We start from the raw sequence: 19,908 nt of genomic DNA, 5'->3' as shown, positions 1-19,908 counted from the left end.
ACTGATGGGGTTCGATAGTGCTATGTCTACGGTGTTGACTTGAGGCTAAAAAGAGTAGCAGAGCGAGGTAACAGAAAGTCAATGCAAAGAAGATCGTATTCGAGATGAATGAGACCTATGACAAAATCCCTAAGTTATTTGGTTTGATTGTATAATTTTTCCCCTATCCACCTGAAATTAGGCGAAGGAATAGATCAACATCCTAGCTGACGCACACGTCGAGCATTAGCGGTGAAGATCATCACAAGCCCCACGACTACGAATTAACACTATAATAATAGTATTCCGGTCGCAGTATCTAGTAGCTTCAGCTATAGTTACACCTTCTTTTGATCTAGTGTATCCTAAAGCCAAACCCCCGGGACTATGAAACAGGAGAGCAATGCTGAGTACGGGGATCATCATTAACGGGTCGAACTTCGACCAGCCTCTGTTCTCGGCAGGTAGAATGCGAGACGACCCATTATGACAAGTCAGGCTCGCCCACATTTCGGACTACCTGAACCAACCCGGCGCAGGCCGAGGCCGGTGCTACCTGTCAGTTCAAAATCAGGGGGCTGCGTGTGGCTTGGGGCCTAGGGAGTTAGTGATGCAATTCCCAGAGGCTGTGCTCGGAGCTGGACGTTAGGCACCAAAGATGAAGATCTATACACTAGCAACTTCTAGGCCATGAGAACCAGACCAAATCTTGTCAGCGTTGATTTTGGCAGTTCGCCAGTTCTCGTCTCCTGCTATATCCCCTTTTTGCGGGCATGGACAGCTGTACGACCGAGGCGAGGCTGGGCAAGGTCAGTCTCACAGCACAGACGATCACCTGTCTTAAGTTAATCAAAATGCCCAGTGTATGGTTCACTAATCAGGAGTGTCTGATGCAAGATTTCAAAAGAACGAAATTGATTCAAAAATCATATCATAATTCGAGAACTTCAATTCTAAGATAGAGGCTTGATGTACTCTGCGCAATGACACGATCAAATTCCAAAAAAAAAATTTGATTCTGCGCCAAACCAGAAATCTCATCGTGGTCATAGACATGGTCATCGTATAAATCATCAGATGGAAGCATTCTTCTCGTGGAGTCATCCTCATCACGCACAAGAGGAATATACAGAAAGATTGCAGATAAATGATCCATCACAGGTAGTATTGTCACAAGACTCCGAAGAGAGAGGGGCATAATTCTATCAACAGAAAAGATAATTTGGGAAAATAGCGCAACACCACTAGGGGCGCGCAATGTTAACAAATGGGGTTTTCATAAGAGAATGGAAGAAGAGAAGATAAAGGGCCTCAACTGGTAATAACCTCGGAAGAAAAGTCAATACCAGCGAGGAAAGAAAGATAAAAAAAAGCAAGCCCGAACGAGTCATCGAGACTCAGGAGGTTTTCATATGTTTCAAGGAGCGCTTGGATCCAATCTACCAGAGAATATCCGGTTTCCTTTTAAACATCGTATAGCCCAGAAACCCCAGAACGCCGGCGGTCGACGCGACAGCATCCTAGTTGATGTACCACTCAGCACCTGCCAGATTGCCCGCGCCAGTGCCGGCGAAGGCTTTGAAGAAGGCTTCGGACAAGTCAACATGGTTGTCAACGCAGCTCGGACACTTGTCGACGACAGTTCCACTTGCGGTAACACCATTGTACGTGATTGTGACGGTCTTGCCGCAGAGTGCAGGAGGGTTGGTTCCAGGCATCATGCTGGAGGGCAGGGCAAGAACGTTCTCCGAGCTGCCGTCATTGGCAGTTCCACAGGCACTGGGGGAACTCATACTGGTAGCCGTGTCATACCAGGTCAGGGCTCCGGTGCAAGGGGAGCTCTCATCGCAGGTGCCGCTGTAGCCGGAAGAGCCGGAGGAGCTGGAGGAGCTGGAGCTGGAGCTGGAGGATGCCGAAGTAGTGGAGGTAGCAGACGAGGTCGAGGTGGTCTCGGAAGCGGGCTGCTCAACGACAGGAGCCGCAGTGGTTGTAGGAGCGACGACCGCAGGGGTCTCGACGGGGGCCGAGGAGGAACTCTCCGGCTGCTGAGACTCCTGGACTACAGCGGGAGAAGAGGGAACGGTCTCGGCAGAGGTGGTCACGGCGACGACGGTAGCGGTGGCGGTGGGCTGGCCGGGGTAGATGGTGGTAGTAATATCGACGGTCTCCCAGACAATATCGGTGACAGTCTCCCACACGACGGCGCGCTTCTCGACGGGAGCAGCAAGGCCAGTGACGGCAAAGAGGGCGCCAGCAACGGCGAGGGTTTTAGTGATCGGGGCCATTTTTGTAGTTCAGTGACGATCTTCTGCGTATATTGGTTGAAAAGTGGTTTTTTTCGAGGATAGTCGCCTGGGCGAGTATTGGGTGCTGATCAAAAGAAGGATGTAATGACTGCACAGCAGTAAGGAAGGACTGAAAGACACTCAAAGGAGTCGAGCGTGAACAGACGAAAGTAAGAGACCGTCGGGGGGCGTTGGCAGAGGAGCGAGCAGGAGTGAGCGAAAGGAGAGGAGGGTTTTATACAGGCGCCCAGAACACGGGACCCCGGGCAAACACTCGAGGGCCCTGGCTCCACTTCTTTTCGTTTCCACTCTTTCACCACCCACCACCAACTCCATCCAGTGCTCCAATTCAGGAAACTCGAAGGAAGTGGATCCACCACGTTCACGAACCCATGGTCTTCGTATCAGCCACATTTCCGGGCTCGCAACCTCGTCTTTGTTATCCTCGCCCTGAGCATATTGGCCTGGAATCCCCTGTGAATAGTCGGAGTAACCAGAACGATCATCAGGCACGGGAATCCGGAGCCTCCGGAGCCCATGGCCCATCGGGTTCGCTGATTGGGGACAGCAGAATTGTGCCAACGCACTGGCGCAGGGGCAGGTACCACCACTACTGGGCCCAGTGAGCAGCAAGATCCGGCGGCTGAATCAGCCGCTGTCCCTGAGGGCCCAACGAGGATCCAATCATGATACGTCCAGATCGAAGAGGTGGCTTAGTGGCTTCGGATCCCTGGCGGTTTGCACCCCCTGGGTACCTGGCAGCAGTGGCAACTCTCTTACTCCACCGAAACCCCCAAAAAGACTCGTTCTCTTGAAAAATGCCATTTCCGGCGCATCGATGAACCAAAGTACGGAGATGATTTATGTCACTCCTCGATCCCAGACGCAGACGCACAGAACTCCGCACCAGCGGATGTTGGTCCCTACACAACAGGTCCACTTTTATCAGTCGCTTTTGCAAACCTCGCGCCCTATGCGACATATCCAAACTGCAGGAAGCTGTAGTCCCTCTCAACGTTGTGTCGCGGCGGGTCTCCATGGTGCTTCTCAATTGGTGGTGTATCAATCAGACCGAATAATGGTACTGTAAGACAACCGAGCTGAGATCTTACTGGGCCGGTTGACAGATATATCGAACTTCCGAGGAGGGGGGGCAATCGCGGGTTTCAGACCCCCTGTCCTGTCCGGTCTTCCCGCACCCCAGTCCTGTCTGGAAGTACGGGGCCTGGGTTATCTTCTCTGTGCGAACAACGTTGTCGCTTTCTGAATAGAGGACACAGGTATCATTTTTTTTGGACCAGATCTTGGCTTCCTGTTGACCAAGGCCTATTATTTTGCCCAACGAGGCCTGGCCTCAGTCAGCGTTGGCCTGCAGTATTATCCTCGCTGAATTGTCCCAATGCCTCACAGAGGGGATCATAACAAGAAATTCCCTACTCCCAGCAACTATATGCCTCCTGCTGTGGTCAAGTCGTCAAAAAAAATTAATACAGATCCCCGCCGAATCCTCTGTTCACTCTGTTCATAGCGGGAGGGGCTAACATGTTCCTCGATCGGTGGCTGGCAGATGAAACAAGTCCGATCTCCACCCATCACATTCTAGACCTGCCGGGGGCTTGAGAAGATGGGAAGAGGGGGGCCCTTGCCCTACCAATGATCGCACAAGCCTGGGATGGGCCCATCCGAGAATCTGGGCTGGCCTCCATCTTACACTCTTCGTCACCGTCTGGTCGCTACTATTCCACTCCACCGACGATCACCCCGGAAGCAGAACAGACAACCACGGTCGGATTTGCCGACATCGTAGCGAAAGTTGTACGTCGGATCCCGCACGACATACTCATGCACGCCATACCTTGCTATGTGAGTCGGCCTCGCTGTTGGAGCACGTTACAAAGGTTTGCGCGACAGCAAGAGCGCTCGGAGATGATTTGTCCTGCTATGTAGTGCACTCTCCCGATTGTTAGTCTGTAAATATCAATCTGACCCGCCATTCTTCAACCTCGGAAATCTGGGAGACACCTGTCAGAATGTTAGATCGCACCGGGAGCCAGGATCTTGCGACCATGAAGAATGCGCGCATACATTATCGCATTGCCATTGGTATGCTACCCACTTCCGCGCCAAGCCAAACACGCTAGCACCCGACTTGAAGTAATAGAATACAACTTATAGACCGTACGTAATATTCACATCGAGATCTTGAAACCATCAATTCTAATCATGGGTTTGTTCAGTATCAGCTTTTATGTTGCGTTGGTTCTCGATTGTTAATCCTTTTCTACACAACACTCCTTTCCTTTTGACACTTGTTCATATGTCTGGCCCTCTTCCTTATGCCTTTTGGCAGCACTCTTTCAATATCATTTCAAAAGGCCCCCAGTGATTGGCTTATGTTGAAACCACAAGACATATATCAAGATTTTCCATTAGCCTTTCGAAATATTCTTGCAGAATTACACAAAATTTGTAAATTAGTTTTTCAAATCAATCTCAAATACAACCCAGACTAATAGTAATCTACTTAAACTTTTGTGACCAAAATCATAATATCGGAATGGCATCAAGGATATAATCATATTCCCCATCGAGTACAGAGTCGAGCGGGCGAAAGAAACAGTGGCTTTGCAGAAGAGCTACAGTTGGCACACCCATCAAGGGTTCCTCGTGAAAGAGTTTGCCGGCCCCCAGTCGCCGGAAATGGAAATGCGAAGGAATTTTGAGCGAAGTTCCAAGCAAAGAAGTGAACTTAAAATGAGCCAAGCCCCCTCGTGGCAACTCGGGATCTCACGGGTTGCCACATTCCACGGCACACTTGCTTCATGGAGACGAGTACAGTCGGGATGACGCTACCTCGGCGTTTGTCCGGTTTGTCAAGCGTCGAATGGCGGGGAGATGGAAAAGGGACCCTCCTTCATTTTCTAAAGCCGTTCTTCCTTTTGTCCATTTAACTTTTTCTTGGCCAGGGTTGTCTCGTCGCCGGATGGGGAAGCGGGATCCGTTTGGAGCCGGGCCGACAATTGCGATGCTGTACCCGATCGGATTGTTCTGATGTGATAAGTATGGAACTGGCATCAGAGACGCCCGTTATCTGCGAACCAGAAAGTCCTCTAGATATTGCGGAAGAAAAAGAGAGAATAACTAGGGATAGTAGTGTCTGAGTTGCTATAGACAGCAGGGCAGCCTTATAGGTCACATCTTTCTAACTCACCACTAGTTCCCGCCCGAGACCACTTTTCCATTGCAGTATTTATAGTATAGAAGCTAATGAAATAGTTCTAGAATGCCTTGATTATCTTTTAAACAATTTTAGGAGTACTAAGGCCCTTCTTCCATCAGAAATAGACTGTTCATGCCCATATGTCCTAGGACGAATGAATTATCTCACGACTCACTTTCGGCAGTTAACAGTATTTGAAGGAAACAGTGTCACTGCCTGTCTCAATTCTCTACCGCAACTTTCATGGCCTACATACAAGTCTCATCGTTGACACCTTTGTAGGTGACAGGACGAATGATAGTATTCACCTCTAGCGAAGTCCACCGTTCTTTTTGTTCGTGATATGATTGCGGAAAAATCTACTCTGGCGAAGGCTGAAACTACTGAATTCTCTATGATATAAACTTGAAAGATAGATTGAGAAAGGAAAAAATTAGCGTGAAGTAGATTTACGTGGTAGTTTCTATATTTTATCTTGGAGCTTAACTCTTACGTCGGCATCTATATGGCTAGGACAGCTAATCTAAGTACAACTCCTATCTTAATAGCAAAATTATATCGTCAGTAGTAGAAGGAAATTTCACCGTATGCCATTGTTTGCTTCCTTATATTATTATCTACTGTGAGTGACATATTCAAAATTGGTCCAAGCCTACAGGCAGAGGACTGAGAAGAACGACATTTATTTCATTTTTGAGTCTTGGTTCAAGACCAGTGTCATAAGTACTCAATATGACTTATTAAAACTTGTATTATGAGGGAATACACTGCTGTGCGCTACTATATCTGGGTCCTTAGATATCAACCCGGCTATTCGTGGATATTATAGTCTTTCTAGCGCATTTACGTCTAAACTTGTCATGCGGGTGATCAAATATTTGTGTTCTCAAGTGATTTCAAAGCTTTTTTTGGAGATCTACACCGAATCACGCTGCTAGGTGTGAGAGGGGCTTTATCGGAGATTTGGGCCCACGGGGCCAGAACTCGATTCATACAGGAGTCACCCGGGTTTGCTTGTTTGCTGATTCTTTGAGCAGTTTGTCGGAACTACCCTTCGAGGCAGGACGAATCATTCTAACCTCACATAACGGGTTGTTAGTAACACGACTCTGGCTCTCTATCGGGTGAAGAACAATAATAGGTTGAACAAAAATGGATATCGACATAGCCCGTAAAGCCTTGGATGTCCAAAGTAAGTCTGTGTCTAAAGCCACTGGACTGAGGCCGCCAGTCCCCTAATCTGGATCACGGTGCCTAGAGTCAAAGCTCTAATATCACAGCTCTTTAACCAAGATCTATCTTCGAATATAAGGCCTGGTAATGCTCATTATGATAATCGTTCATTTAATCAGCCTTCCTTTTCCTTGTGACCTGCTATAGACTTTTTTGTGTTAAGCGAAATAGGGGGAAAACCAGATAATAATTGCATTGCTATATAGCTTAAGCTGAAAAAGCACACCCCCAAAATGAACCCTATTTCAGTCTCCTCTGTGCACCGGGAGACCAGCTCCTGCTTCACTATTCGCATTCAATGTCCATACTATACGTCGCAGGACTCATCGGCATTTAGAACATCAAAGTCACAAGGTATAGATACAGGGTTTCCAATTCCAGTATCGGTGAAAAGCGCCGTTTTGCCCGTGATTTTCACACTAGCGTACTCAGTACAGACTTCCAAGGGGCCTGCAACATCTGCGCCGCTAGAAAACTCTAAAGATTGTATGAAATATTAGCGTTCTTCTAAGTGGTGGTCTGGTTTTGAACATACGGGAGCAGTCGCCGTTCACATCAGGGGCAAATCCCGCTGTGGTACCGTAGCATCCATAGTCCGGTGCGTCCGGCGTGCCTACTTGAATCTTGCATTCCCCGTCTTCGCTGATGATCTCGAGATGCAGAGCGGAAGCGAGGGCAGCGAAGAGGCCAGCGGCCAGAAAGGAGGGATAGAACTGCATTTTGGGCTGAAATTGACCTGGCTTTGGTATGAAGAGAAAAGGTTGATGACTGTTATGAATGAATTAAAGTCGGGATGAAACTCTCATATTTATATCTTTTCCCTTGTCTTTTTAGCGTGGTGGGGATCTTGCCAGTTTCTGGAAAAAATGAATGCTGTGCCATCCGTTGGGGCCTTTCAAGGTCCGCTCATTCTAAAAAAAAACCTATAACAAAATAAAAATATAAGCTGATAGGTGACGATCTCTTCTTTGTGTTGTTCGTTTGAGGTTTGGGAATCAATAACCCAACAGATAGAGATACAGACGCCAATCCTATCTCATATCAATGTCCTGGAGGATAACGAGGTACAAGGAGCTCTGTCCATAATATGACCAACAATTATTATAGCACTTGACAGCAGTTTTGCTCAGTTGAACATTGGCATAAGTTCCAGAATTAATATCCAACAGGCATGAATGAAAATTATTGCTGTCATTTGTGGTGCGCTGGCGCTGTACAGAAGATCGGCAGGTCTCTTGGTGGCCCATAATGTTATGTGTGGGATATATCAGAGGGTATAAAGCCAGGTTTGTGAGTCGTTAGTTAGATAGATCAAGGCTAGTTGGTTATCCCAAGGCTGGTTGGTTAGCTCAAGGCTGGTTGGTTGGCTCAAGGCCCGCTGGTTAGTTCAGGGCTTGCTGGTTAGTTCAGGGCTCGCTGGTTAGTCCACGGCTCGCTGGTTTGTTCAAGGTTGGCTGGTGAGCAGTCTAAATTCAACGTCTACAATTTGCGGCGAACTATAAAGATTCAGCCGTAAAATTCTTGGTAAAGCTAGGTCCCCGACGTTACAAGGCCACAGGATAGCGTGAAGGGAAGGAAAACCGGGGTCAAAAGAATAACGATATTATAGGAGGGGTCCTGGGACAGTCAATCCACTCTGATGTTTCACTTGGGCATCGAAAAAAGATCAGAAACGATAGCGGGATTGAAGTCCCTGTATCAATGATGCACGATGTCGAGGAAGTTAGGTGGTGGGCTCCAAAAGGCATCAAGACTTGATGAATAACTTGCCCGGTGAGCGGCGATTTGCGCGTGATGAAACATAAGACTAACAGTCAACAATGGGGGCCAGCCTGCGATAGTATGACGTCAGGGGCAACAAGTCTGGGCGCCTGAGGGCGATTGACTGATGTCATGTGACCTCCCCTCGATGGCCAACGTTACCAGTTAGCCCTAGCGCGGATGATCTTCGAATGAACATTTCCTTTTGACTCAATATTCCTACAGCGATGCTTGACTGAGGCAAAAAAAAAGCCGCTACATCATAATCTCCCACTCTGCATCCTGGATTTCTATTTTAGAAGTAGGAGATCTAGGTTGTATTTTAAAATAAGTACCACAGGTACAAATGGTACGGGAAACCCCTAGACGTATGATATATGTATATTCGAATTCTTTCCTCGTTCCACCGATCGGCACCAAGGGCAAATTCACTATATAACATATTTCACAAGTGAAACAGGTCACACCAGTGCCGGTCACCTCATCTACGATTTCTTCACCACACGATTTTTCAACCGCAAAATATATTGTTTCAAATGAATTTACTTGGCACTAGTTGAGGTGATGCCCCTATTTGAAAACATTCAGACCACTTTAAAAACACGCTTGGTTGTAGGCCCAGTGCAATCAGTAGGCTGCTGATCACCACTGATCTCTTCGTTTTAGAATAGATTCAACGCTGGCTAGCACAGCTAGCAGGTAGTTTTGCGTATGATCCGAACATATTTAGCATAGAGAGTACTGACCTATTACACGCAAATGTCCTGCCGGCTCTTCGATGCTTTCCATACCTACCAGTGTTCATCGTCACTTTTGTACGCCGAGTAGATTCAAGTGTAGCCTGAGTAAAATCACTTGTATAGAGAATATCATGTGACTTCTTACAGTTGCAGTTTAGCCTCGATTAAAGTGGAGTTCAAGACGGGCCTATCATTGGCCTGTTTGTGTTTCATCCTGCCCCTATAATAACCCTGCAGCGGAGAGGATTGGATGGAAGCTGGAAGGATCCGACACTAGAAAATGGACCTGCAGGGAACATGAACGGGGGCCGAGTCGACGATCCAATGGCAAAGCATTGGATGCGCGCTAGTGTGATTTTTCTGGACCCCTAATGATGGCGTTTTGCGTCGAACTTCCACATCTGAGTCGCGTTCAAACAATTCCACCCTCCCAAGCATTCGAGAAACAGTTTAACAAATGCTTGATTTATTCGTCAACGATTCTATACGTGACCAATTTCGTTGATTGCCAATCTTCCGACACGGAGGCATGACCACCACCTATGCGCCCCAGACGTCGGGCAACACCACAACATCATGGCTTCCCATGACCACTGCTTTCACCCCATCGGCATTCTGCGGGAGTATGATCATCAGCGAGGGTGCGCTTCTCACATTCTATGATATCAATTTATTACTATACTTGGGGTCCAGTACTGCGTCCGATTGCCTCGCGCCCGCAGTCCTTTCCTCGTATACGGGCAATTCCGACCCATACACGACGTATTCGATGGGCCCGTTCACCTGCCCGGGAAGCTGGAGTGAGGTAGCCACTACAGTAAAAGACGGGTCCAGCACTCAGACGCTCTGCTGCCCTTCGTGAGTCCTTCCATTGACATCCAACGTCAGAGAAATATAACAATATTGAAATAGAAAGCTAATTGAATGGTAATATATCAGAAATTACCAAGGGATTGTTCGGCAAAACACAGACAATACTCTTTCCGGATGGTGCCAGTCTGTCTTTGGAAATAGATCCTCGTCGTTGGTCTTTTTGGACAACGAGTTGATTACGACAAAATCGCTTCCTGCATACAATACAACCACTTTCGGGACTGCCATGACCATTACCGCAACCACGATTATGGGATGGAATGTCAAGGCGCACACCGCCACTGCGACCTCGACAATTTCAACAGATTCAACAGCATCGACAGCATCATCGACATCAACAACAGGCGCAGGTACTGCGACGGCTACACCTGCAAATACCTCGTCTCATGGCCTGAGCACTGGAGCTAAAGCGGGCGTCGGTGTTGGTGTGGCAGCAGGCGCTTTGGCCTTGATCGCCTTTGGATTGTTTTATTTCTTCCACAAACGGAAGCAAAGAAAAAATTCAATAAATACCGAAGGCAGCGCGAATGGCTTGACAAAGGGCGCTATGAGCAAGAAGCCAGTAGAGCTCGATGGCCTTGGTCGACCGGTGGAAGTGAGTGGTTCCGATCACAAGCCCCTACAAGAAATGGTCGGGTGCGAGGAACCACGGCCAGAGCTAGGATCCAATGCTTTGATGGAATTAAATGGAGACCATGCGGTGTACGAGTTGGAGGGTACAGATCAGCACCATCGCCCGACGGAAGAAGAGAAGGCGCCGGGGACTGGTCCTCACCCCAATTATATATGAAACCAATGTTAAGCGTAATAATCGAGACTAATGTTTGATACGCCACAATAATATCTATTATGTATTAAATACCGTTGAAAGAACCTTTCACAAGTTTATTATCGTCTTGTTGTTAACCGGGAAAGGGGTGGGGGGAACAAGTATCCACAATCCCCAGCCTCTACCATGGCACGGAGCACCGGGGAGAGCTGGTAAGGGAGATGGGGTAGAAATGATGAATTTTTCAGATATGTCCTGCATCTCCACCATCTTGGTTGGAATCCATGACGGCAAAAATAATTATTTTCATTGAAAAGTTTATGCTGGAACTATGTGAAACAGCCAGTGCCCATCATAGCCGGGAAGAGAAAACAGCTCGTAGCTGTTCAAACAAAAAAAATAACCTTTCATCCCCATCCACCAATTGAAAGTATGACGCCATTTTTAAAACAGTAGAAAAGAAAGAATTAGAAGAAGCATGAGAACAAACAGAGAACATGTACGATCAAGTGTCACGAAGCGCCATCAAGTCCATTCAGAATCGGCAATTGTGGGACGTCGCCGCCGCGGAATAATAGAAGGTCGACGGCTAAGGGAACTTGGAGGCTTTCCATTATCGTCTGGCAGTAGATCAACATGAGAGAGTCTGTTAGACATGCCCCGCATTCGGGATCGAGGTGCTGCAGCACTACCGTTAAGACCAGAGCTCAGAGAGGAGGCATTGCCATCGCGGCTTCCAGGGCGGAGAGCCAGTGAGGATCCACTCAAGTTGTTTCGAGGGTGACGGGGAGTCTCGCGCCCTTCGAAAAACCCTCGCGACTGGCTGGTGCGATTCGCCTGGGGGGTAGAAGGGGTGGAGCTAGAGAATGGATTAGGTGGAGTGGTTGAAGTACTTTTCCTGCGGCTTGTTGGCCTGCGCTTCGCGCCGAAGCTGTCGCTCTTCTCACTTGATTGGATCAGCTTGCCAGCCATGTCTCTGACCAGGATAGCCGGATCATTCTCAAGCTCCCTGATGGCTTCCAGTAAGCCGTAGGCAGCAAGAAGGCCTCCCTGCTGCTCAGTGGAATCACAAATGCTCGAGATGATACGCAGGAGGTTCAGTCGAACCGCGGCTTTGTTATGGTGGAGTTTCTGTCCAAGTCTAGCAAAGAGGTCTGCGCGAGCAAAGGTTGATGCTACCGGTGGACTCAACCGGAGTAATTTTTGCAAAGGTTCGAGGAGATTCTCGAAGGAATTAGCTTTTGAAAGGGTCAAACACCGTACAATGGCATCAGTAAAGGACATTTTCTCCTGGCAATTTTCCAAGAGATGCTCCTCAACTTTGGCAGTTTCTTCCTGAAGCCTTTTAACTTATTAGTTTGTAATCTCTAGAGCATTAACGGGGCACAAAAACAAACCAAGTGAAAATAGCATCCAACGCAGTAACCTGCCAGTATGGATCAGCAAGGAGCGATATATAAAAAGGCAGGCCCTTATTGCGCCATAATTCCCGGCGGCCGACCTTGCCAGACTGGGCCATATCACAGAGAATAGGCAGAGCAAACTCCTTCAATGGTCGTTCAGTCTTGACGATCTTTTGTAGTAGCGGCACAATGCCATTAAGAGCGGCATCCTCCTGTCGAGTCTTATTCAGACGACACATATTGTAGATGGTGTTGAGAATCTGATTCGAAACCTCTCTGAAATGGCCACGTCTCATGGTTGATCGAAGCAACTCAGTTAGCACGTCAATGGCATTGGAATTTTGCAAAGAGTCCAAGGTAGTAGACAGCATGGACAAGTTCTTGATAAACTTGAGCATCGTAACTTGATGGACTGGTGACATCCGTCGCAATTCCTTAAGAACTCCTGTATAAGAAAGTTAGCGCAAGCTTGAAGCAGTTTGGGGACAATTGGTAAGTTTCGTACTATGCAGAACTGTCCGCTCAGCCACCATTTCCTTGACATGGTTCTCGGCCTGCGAGAAAATGAAGAAAATGTTGGCGATACGGCCCTCAATTATTTCAGCAAGCTCTCCTTCTTCATCTAAGACCCGACTGAGAACAAGAGAGAGAGGATCAAGCACAGAATTACGTGACAGAATCCTACAAAAATCATTTTTTGGCGTAGAGCCCTGATAGAGCCATACTATCAGCATCAAAATCCCATATAAACCAATCGCCACTAGTAAGCTCACCTGTAGCTCGAAAACGCTCCAGATTCCGTTCACTCCGATTAAGACAAGATCGCGCTCGTCTTCGTAGTCATCTTCGAGGAACTCAACGAGTACATTTAGACCGCCAGCACTGACAAACATCTGGAGCGTCAGGGTCGATGTTTGATACATTTGCTGCACAAAGGCTGCTGCTTCCAGGCGAATTTCACGGGGATATTTCTTTGATGCAAACTCGTTAACAATGGGGATACCACCGACGAAACATAAGTTTTCCTGAATCTCATAGTCGTTATAGATGATAGCGTTGACAACTCGAAGCAGACAGAAGACAGTGTCACGCCGGCGAGATGTATCGAGGATTTCCAAAATGGGAAGCATTCCGTGGGCACTAATTATGATGTTCTTAGTCTCCGGAAGATCGCAGAAGACAGTGAGAAGCTGCTCGGCAATGTCGGCAAGGATTTCCTCATCTTGAGAAGTCTTTAGAGACCCAACAAGTCCTTCAACTTGGTTGCGTAGACGTGCGTATTTATCCCGGGCAATGTTGGCCTCCAGGTCCATCTCATCAAATCCCTCCTCCAATTGCGCAAATGGATCATCGTCGTCATCCTGATCACCCAGCCACGAATTGTTGGACAACTTTGAATTTAACATCAGTGTACTTTGGTCCGAACCGTCATCACTCTCTGTCTTATCTAGAGCTACCTGGTCGGCCCCAAGGATATCTGAAAAGTCTTCATCGGTTTCATTTTCGGCAAATTTTTGAATTTCGATGGTAGACCGGTCACGCTTTACCGAGAGTTGCTTGCGCAGCTGAGGATGATGACCATTAAGGGTCTCCTCAAATGCATCGTAATCTATATCGTGAGTAGGCGAAGCAGGATCGTCATCAAAATCCTGTTTTTCGTTAGAAGTTGGTTCACCCTGCCAATACAATATGCAAAGAAAGCATCATATACCTGATATACGCCAAGTTTTCGGTCAAGCACGTCCTCATTTGCCATGATGAGATCCGTGTAATCTTCTACAGAATTTTCCTTGTAGAGGGCTGCTGGACGAGGCCGTCTCATCGGCGGCACAGGGTTCTGTGTAAGAATGGGCACGTTTTGCAACCCAGATACTGGAGTCTTGTTGGGCGGCCTGCGGGTAGGGCTTTGCGATTTCGAAGGTTCGACCACGGCCGACTTGGCCGAATAAGGGCGGATTGTCTGGAGAGGGTCATTCTCTGCCGGCTGTAATGAGCCTCTTGAAATATCTTCAAAGTCTTCGAAGCTATCCTCTGTTCTCAGAACAGTCCCATCAAGCGAGGCAAATGCTTTGAGCCTCTCCGAGGAAAGCATGCCTCCGAAGTTATCATGAGGACGGAGATGAGGCAGCCGAAGCGCGCTAGGAGAGATAGCAGTAGCAAAATCATCATCCCAGTTGTCATCTTCAGCAGATTCCGGAGAACGAAATCTATCTGCTGCTTTGATGGAAGTTGGAGATGGAAGCGTATCTACCAGTGAACTGTTTCGGGCCGCTGGCATGGGCGCAGCATTCGGGTCAAACCTGTTACTCTTTCTCGAGGTACCAGCACCAGGAGACCGCAAGGCCTCGTTCCACTCTTGTACACTTTTGACAGCCTCTTCATATTCTGTAGATTTCTTGGGGACAACTGAGTCAGATCTGCGTGCATTGACGATCCAGGGATGCTTCAGCAGCTTCCTTGCCGAAACACGCAGATTGGGATCTTTTTGAAAGCATTGCATCAAGAAGTCTTTGACAGCCTAGAATGAAGTTAGGCAATGAGCATGTTCTGATTCGGGTATAGAGCTTTACCGGCGAGGCACCCTGTGGAAGTGGAGGATGATCATCATTGACAATGCGGAACAATGCAGGCATCGGTTGTAGGTTGTGATATGGGGGCTTTCCCTCAAGAAGCTCAATGACTGTACATCCCAAACTCCAGATATCGGAGGCGGTGGTTGCACCAGAGAGCTCGATAACTTCGGGGGCCATCCAATATGGTGTACCAACGACGCTTGACTCGCTCAAACCCGTTGTGCGGCTCGCGACGCCAAAATCAGCCAATTTAACTAACCCTTCCTTTGTTGTCAAGATGTTGGCACCTTTTATATCACGATGGATGACACCCTGTTCATGTAGATATAGGAGCCCGTGAAGGACTTGCGACATGTAAAGACCAACAAGATTCTCTGGGAAGCGGCCAAAGTTCTTTGCGATGGAGTGTAATGAGCCATTCTCACAATATCTAGATGATATCAGCTTCCCGATTTCTTTGAATTACGGGTTTCGAATGTCCGCGCACATACTCCAGGATAATGTTTAAAGTTTCCGCAGACTTAACAAATCCGTGGTACTTGACAATGTTGGGATGCTGTTCTCTAATTAGCGCCGGTCGGGCAGGATCTGTCAGGTTGTCTTACATCCAGGTTTTTCAGGAGATCAATTTCCAGCTAAGGCGCCGCGTCAGTCGCAGTTCACGAAATGGGATCAATTGGGCGGAGTACCATAATAACTCGTAGTTCGCTTTTTGGGAGATCCACCAGTTTTATTTGTTTAACAGCGACAGTCTCTCCGGTATTCCAGTTCAGTGCTCGGTAGACGGATCCGAAGGCTCCTCTGCCCAGGCAGTCGCCCAATTGCTACCGGGCAGCCGTGAGGTCAGCATTCACATCCGCTTGCGGCATATACACAGACATAGGAGTCTCTGGGCATACATAGTCCTTGAGCTCTGCAACATCCTTGGCGGACGACTTCACCATTTTATCCTCCTTCGGTTTCTCATCTTTCTTTGTTGGGCTGGTGCCGGCTCGAGCCAATCGCGGCTTAATCGGCGTACCGGACGCCCTGGAGGGGGTGAGGGGGCGCTGCCCCTCACTTACTTCGCTCGAGCGAGAAACCATCGCAGACGCAGGCCCGGGCCAGTCGAAGGTCCAGTGTACGTTTCAATCCGACCGCCGGTCTTAGGGCGCGGTTTCAGGTAGACGGGGGTGGGGTGAAAGCTAGAGAAGAAGGCAGGAGCCGAGGGCAACGGTCTCAGGGTTCATGTCCGCAGGATCTAAGAGACACGGATTGTTAGTCTATCTGAATCAATCGGAGACTGCAAACAGCGGGCGATGAAGTCGTTGTATGCCTGTGTTTGTTGGAGAGGGGGTCGAGTCTCACCAAGCGAGCATCACAGGAGGGCCGTTCAGCTCCACACCCTTGAGAGCGGTCTTTCGCTCTATGCCGAGCGCATTCGAGGAAGAAAAAGATTGGAGGAGGCGGCGCAGCTCAATATCAGAGAGATGGACCAAGGACTGGGGGAGAGGCCGAGAGGAGTCGGGAGTGCACGTCGTGGTTGTTTTGAACTTTCCCTTCTCCACCGGCCGCTCGCCGCAACCTGCAGCGGCTGTGCTGGACTTCCGCCGATCAGCCCTACAGAGCCGCCCACTACACGAGATCTAGACTTTTAGGAAGACCAAATCTGCACCCACGGTGAAGATAACTTAGAAGATGAATCAGGTTGAGAGCTATACTAGACTGCCGCCTTTCCCAAAATGCATATTATTTACAGACTTAGACGGACATCTGTACACTGGGAACACAGAGTCCCACCCCAATCCTCGGGAAAAGGAAACGAAAGGCGCACACACTTTGTTTATTGAGAATTGCGGAGCAAGCGGTGCACATCAGAAACCAGGTACAGACTTCCAGCGATGACCAGTGGTTGTCCTTGGGCTGTCTGGCTCGCCCATTGCATCGCGGCGAGCAACTGTTCATCACCCTCAAAACTCTCCACTTGGCCTATGCCTGGTATAGATCGAATAGCAGATGCGAGTTCAATGGCATTGGTTGATTTTACCCATGGCATTCCATCAACAGGGCCAAATTCTGCCGTTGCGACATGGTCACCAGGGCGAATAATCGACTGAAAGACACCAGCAAGGTCCTTCCCACTGGAGGCGGCAATGACCCAAGTCACCGCATGAGACGGTCGTTCTGCTTCTGGTCGAGGTCGCAGTTTGCGATCAACATACTTGCCCAAAACATCGGCAGATTGTGGATTGTGGGCACCGTCTAACAGAACCGCTTCAGGACGACCGATAAGAGGCCCAAGGGCGATGTGCTCTAGACGCCCCGGCCATTTAACATCCGCAAGAGAGGGAAGAAGTGTAGAGACACGCGTCCCAGCCCCAGGTCGGATTTTGGATAAGGCAAGATGCAAGGCCGATACTGCACAGGATATATTCTGTCGTTGATGGGGTTCGGAATCCAGCTTCTGGAAAATCTGGGTAAGTTGTTCGCGGGGGAGAGAGTCACAGAGCCTGTCGGGCGAGACAAACTGAGCGTCAATACCGAGTTCTTCGACACGCTTTGATACTGCTTCCAGCACTGCAGATTCGTTGGTCTGATCAACCACGCAAGGCACTCCTGGCTTCAGAATGCCAGCCTTTTCGCGTGCGATTTCTTCGATTGTAGAACCGAGGAACGCCTGGTGATCCATACCAATCTTGGCGATGACTGAAACCAGCACATCACTCTGGTCTAGGATATTGGTGGCGTCCAAGCGACCACCCATGCCCACCTCCACCACACCGACTTCAACTTGTTCATGGTTGAATATTTCAAAGGCCGTTGCAGTCAAAAGCTCGAATTCGGAGGCTCCAATGCCTAGCTTATGGTCTCGTTGTTTGATTTGGGACTCGATCTGTCGGAAGAGGGACTCTTGAACGACTCGTTCGTCGATGGTGATGCAGTCCCAACGGTCAATCAGGTGCGGGGAGGTAAAGCGACCACAGCGAACTCCATCAACGGATAACATATGCGAAAGGTAGGCACTAATTGACCCCTTGCCATTAGTACCGGCAATGTGAATAGCTTTCCATGGCAGTGGTGTCTGAATGAGACGCGAGACGCGGCTCAACCCTAGCTCAATCATTCCTCCGGATCTTACTGTAATCGGCGGGAACAATCGTCATTATTAGGAGAGCAATGTAAAAAAGAAAGCCGGGGGTTAGGAGCTCATTCTTGGAGAAGCAGTGAGAGCAGCAAGAGCAGTCGGAAACTCGCTGCTGCCGTAAAGCGGAGATCGCCGCATGTGAAGTCACAATCCGATAAGATCACGTGCCTACCAGCCACTTCTACCTGACATTTCAGGCTGCCGAACCTCCCGTTCCCCCCTTGCCCTTCCCAGAAAAACCCAATCCCCTTCCGATCGGAATCCATCCTTCCCCATCCCCACTACTCGAGATTCCGGGGTCGCGTCAACTCGCGTTTATAAAAGTACTCACTCTCCTTTTTCGCGTTCGTTTACTTAATTTTCACTATCATACGAAATGGGCATTCCGTAAGTTTTGCCTCTATTGCCGTCATACTGGTTGAAACTTGTCGCATGCGCCACCTCGTCGCCGCGTCGACTAACTTGAGAACACAGGATGTGGCGCGAGCCTTCAGAGGCAGATACATTCAAATCTGCGCTCGACAAGGACCCTTCTGCGGCCGCTCGATCCGCTATCCGTCGCCAGGCCACGATTCTTCGTCCGTCGCAGCATCAGAATTCGCGGTCGCGCCGAAGTGGCGTGCTTTCTTCGTTTCATTCGCAGATTCTTGATGAGATCCAGCGCGGTATTGCGGAGCCTCAACTAAGTATCCGTTCTCCTGTTCTGAACCTGGGAATCAGCGAAGATGGATTAGACCTTGACTCGAGCCGGCGGGAGGCACTGAGCCGCAGTGGCACGCGTCCTAGTATTCGCAGCCGCAATCGTTTCACCCATTTGAGAAACATTCGTGATCAAACCGCCAATGATTCACTTGGCCAAGCTGACCCTCAAACCCGCCCTGGCACCGCTCATCTGAGCCCGTCTCTCACTCCAAATTTTGCCCCGGCGATCTCATACCACACCTCATCTTCTCCCCATCTGTCATCGGAAGGCATTCGTCTCCCACCTCTCCCACGTCTGCGCAGCACAGAGCGCAACCTTGAGCCTAGCTCTGACACCACCGCCAGTCTACTGAGAGACTATCGCATTGCACGTGCGCTGCATCAATCAAGTCGAGACCCCGCCACCGATGGTCTTGGTGATCGTCAGCGCAGCCTGAGCCCGGACGTTGAGCGTCCAACAGATGCCTGGGAAACTCTCTTGTCGACCATTACTCCAGATGTAAATTTACCTTCCACCGATACTTCATTCTCTGCAAACTCTGCATCGGATGTTTCTCGAAACGAGTCGTCCCGGAACCCCCGAAGTTCTTCGCAGACCTTGCCTTCCTCCCTCGGTCTCCCTCGAGCTGTCCACTTAGCCCTCGACCCGTACCCTGATCACCTGCCTCCCTGCGACTTCTCCTCCTCAGACGACGAGGACGTTCCTGTCACCTACCACCGTATGCTGAGCCAAGCCGGCCTTCCTCTCGCACTCCGCCGCTCGCCCGGCCTTAATTCGACCATGAGCAGCCATCCGCCCATTCCGACTATCTCCTTCTCCTTCTCAGACGCTTCGAGCGACTCGGATCTTCAACAGATGCAGGCCATCCTTGACCGACTCGCGCGACGAGACGACATTCCCGATCATTGGTGGGCCGGCGCTGGTCTGTCACGCACTATTGGCCGAGGCCTCAGTGCCAGCGCTGATGCCAATGAAAATGAGCGTACTGAGTGAATTAATACCGGTGCACTCTATCCTCTATCTCCATCTATGCCCTGCTTCCTTATAATGACGGCGTTTTTTTCTTCATTTTCTTTTGGTGATCTCTGGAACATGTTCCATTTTTATAGGCGTTTAATCTACGGACTTTGTTTATGCTTTGGGCGTTGGTGAACCGATGATACTTCATGGATCGATCATATGAGCTTGATTTCTCCTGATTTATACGATGTTTCCTCCCAATTTTCGTCACTTAGTCGAGGCGGC

At 49.1% G+C, this 19,908-nt stretch overlaps 6 protein-coding genes across 6 annotated transcripts; 2 read left to right on the top strand and 4 right to left on the bottom strand.

Moving 5' to 3' along the window:
- Positions 1-1,499: 1,499 nt before the first annotated feature.
- Positions 1,500-2,264, bottom strand: N7462_009414 (RlpA-like double-psi beta-barrel domain-containing protein; the record flags this gene model as incomplete). Its single annotated transcript, XM_057081128.1, has 1 exon — positions 1,500-2,264. One exon carries the CDS (start codon positions 2,262-2,264, stop codon positions 1,500-1,502), a length of 765 nt encoding a protein of 254 aa, XP_056929965.1.
- Positions 2,265-7,024: 4,760 nt separating this feature from the next.
- On the bottom strand, positions 7,025-7,436 carry N7462_009413 (uncharacterized protein; the record flags this gene model as incomplete). The annotated part of the gene is made up of 2 exons (XM_057081127.1): positions 7,025-7,194; positions 7,253-7,436. The coding sequence occupies 2 exons, from the start codon at positions 7,434-7,436 to the stop codon at positions 7,025-7,027; spliced, it is 354 nt and encodes a 117-aa protein (XP_056929964.1).
- Positions 7,437-9,747: 2,311 nt separating this feature from the next.
- N7462_009412 (uncharacterized protein) lies at positions 9,748-10,881 on the top strand (the record flags this gene model as incomplete). Its single annotated transcript, XM_057081126.1, has 2 exons — positions 9,748-10,076; positions 10,158-10,881. The coding sequence occupies 2 exons, from the start codon at positions 9,748-9,750 to the stop codon at positions 10,879-10,881; spliced, it is 1,053 nt and encodes a 350-aa protein (XP_056929963.1).
- A 504-nt stretch (positions 10,882-11,385) lies between these two features.
- On the bottom strand, positions 11,386-15,921 carry N7462_009411 (serine/threonine-protein kinase; the record flags this gene model as incomplete). The annotated part of the gene is made up of 10 exons (XM_057081125.1): positions 11,386-12,202; positions 12,258-12,708; positions 12,769-12,973; positions 13,037-13,912; positions 13,975-14,781; positions 14,834-15,266; positions 15,328-15,392; positions 15,442-15,471; positions 15,526-15,660; positions 15,736-15,921. 10 exons carry the CDS (start codon positions 15,919-15,921, stop codon positions 11,386-11,388), a joined length of 4,005 nt encoding a protein of 1,334 aa, XP_056929962.1.
- Positions 15,922-16,658: 737 nt separating this feature from the next.
- Positions 16,659-17,939, bottom strand: N7462_009410 (dihydrofolate synthase; the record flags this gene model as incomplete). The annotated part of the gene is made up of 1 exon (XM_057081124.1): positions 16,659-17,939. The coding sequence occupies one exon, from the start codon at positions 17,937-17,939 to the stop codon at positions 16,659-16,661; it is 1,281 nt and encodes a 426-aa protein (XP_056929961.1).
- Positions 17,940-18,336: 397 nt separating this feature from the next.
- Positions 18,337-19,656, top strand: N7462_009409 (uncharacterized protein; the record flags this gene model as incomplete). Its single annotated transcript, XM_057081123.1, has 2 exons — positions 18,337-18,347; positions 18,435-19,656. 2 exons carry the CDS (start codon positions 18,337-18,339, stop codon positions 19,654-19,656), a joined length of 1,233 nt encoding a protein of 410 aa, XP_056929960.1.
- Positions 19,657-19,908: the final 252 nt, after the last annotated feature.

The sequence above is a fragment of the Penicillium macrosclerotiorum genome (genome assembly GCF_028827735.1).
Source record: "Penicillium macrosclerotiorum strain IBT 26536 chromosome Unknown utg000009l_segment0_segment0, whole genome shotgun sequence".
Classification (NCBI taxonomy): domain Eukaryota; kingdom Fungi; phylum Ascomycota; class Eurotiomycetes; order Eurotiales; family Aspergillaceae; genus Penicillium; species Penicillium macrosclerotiorum.
The sequence above is the reverse complement of the archived record's forward strand: the minus strand, read 5'-3'. Positions and strand labels throughout refer to the sequence as shown.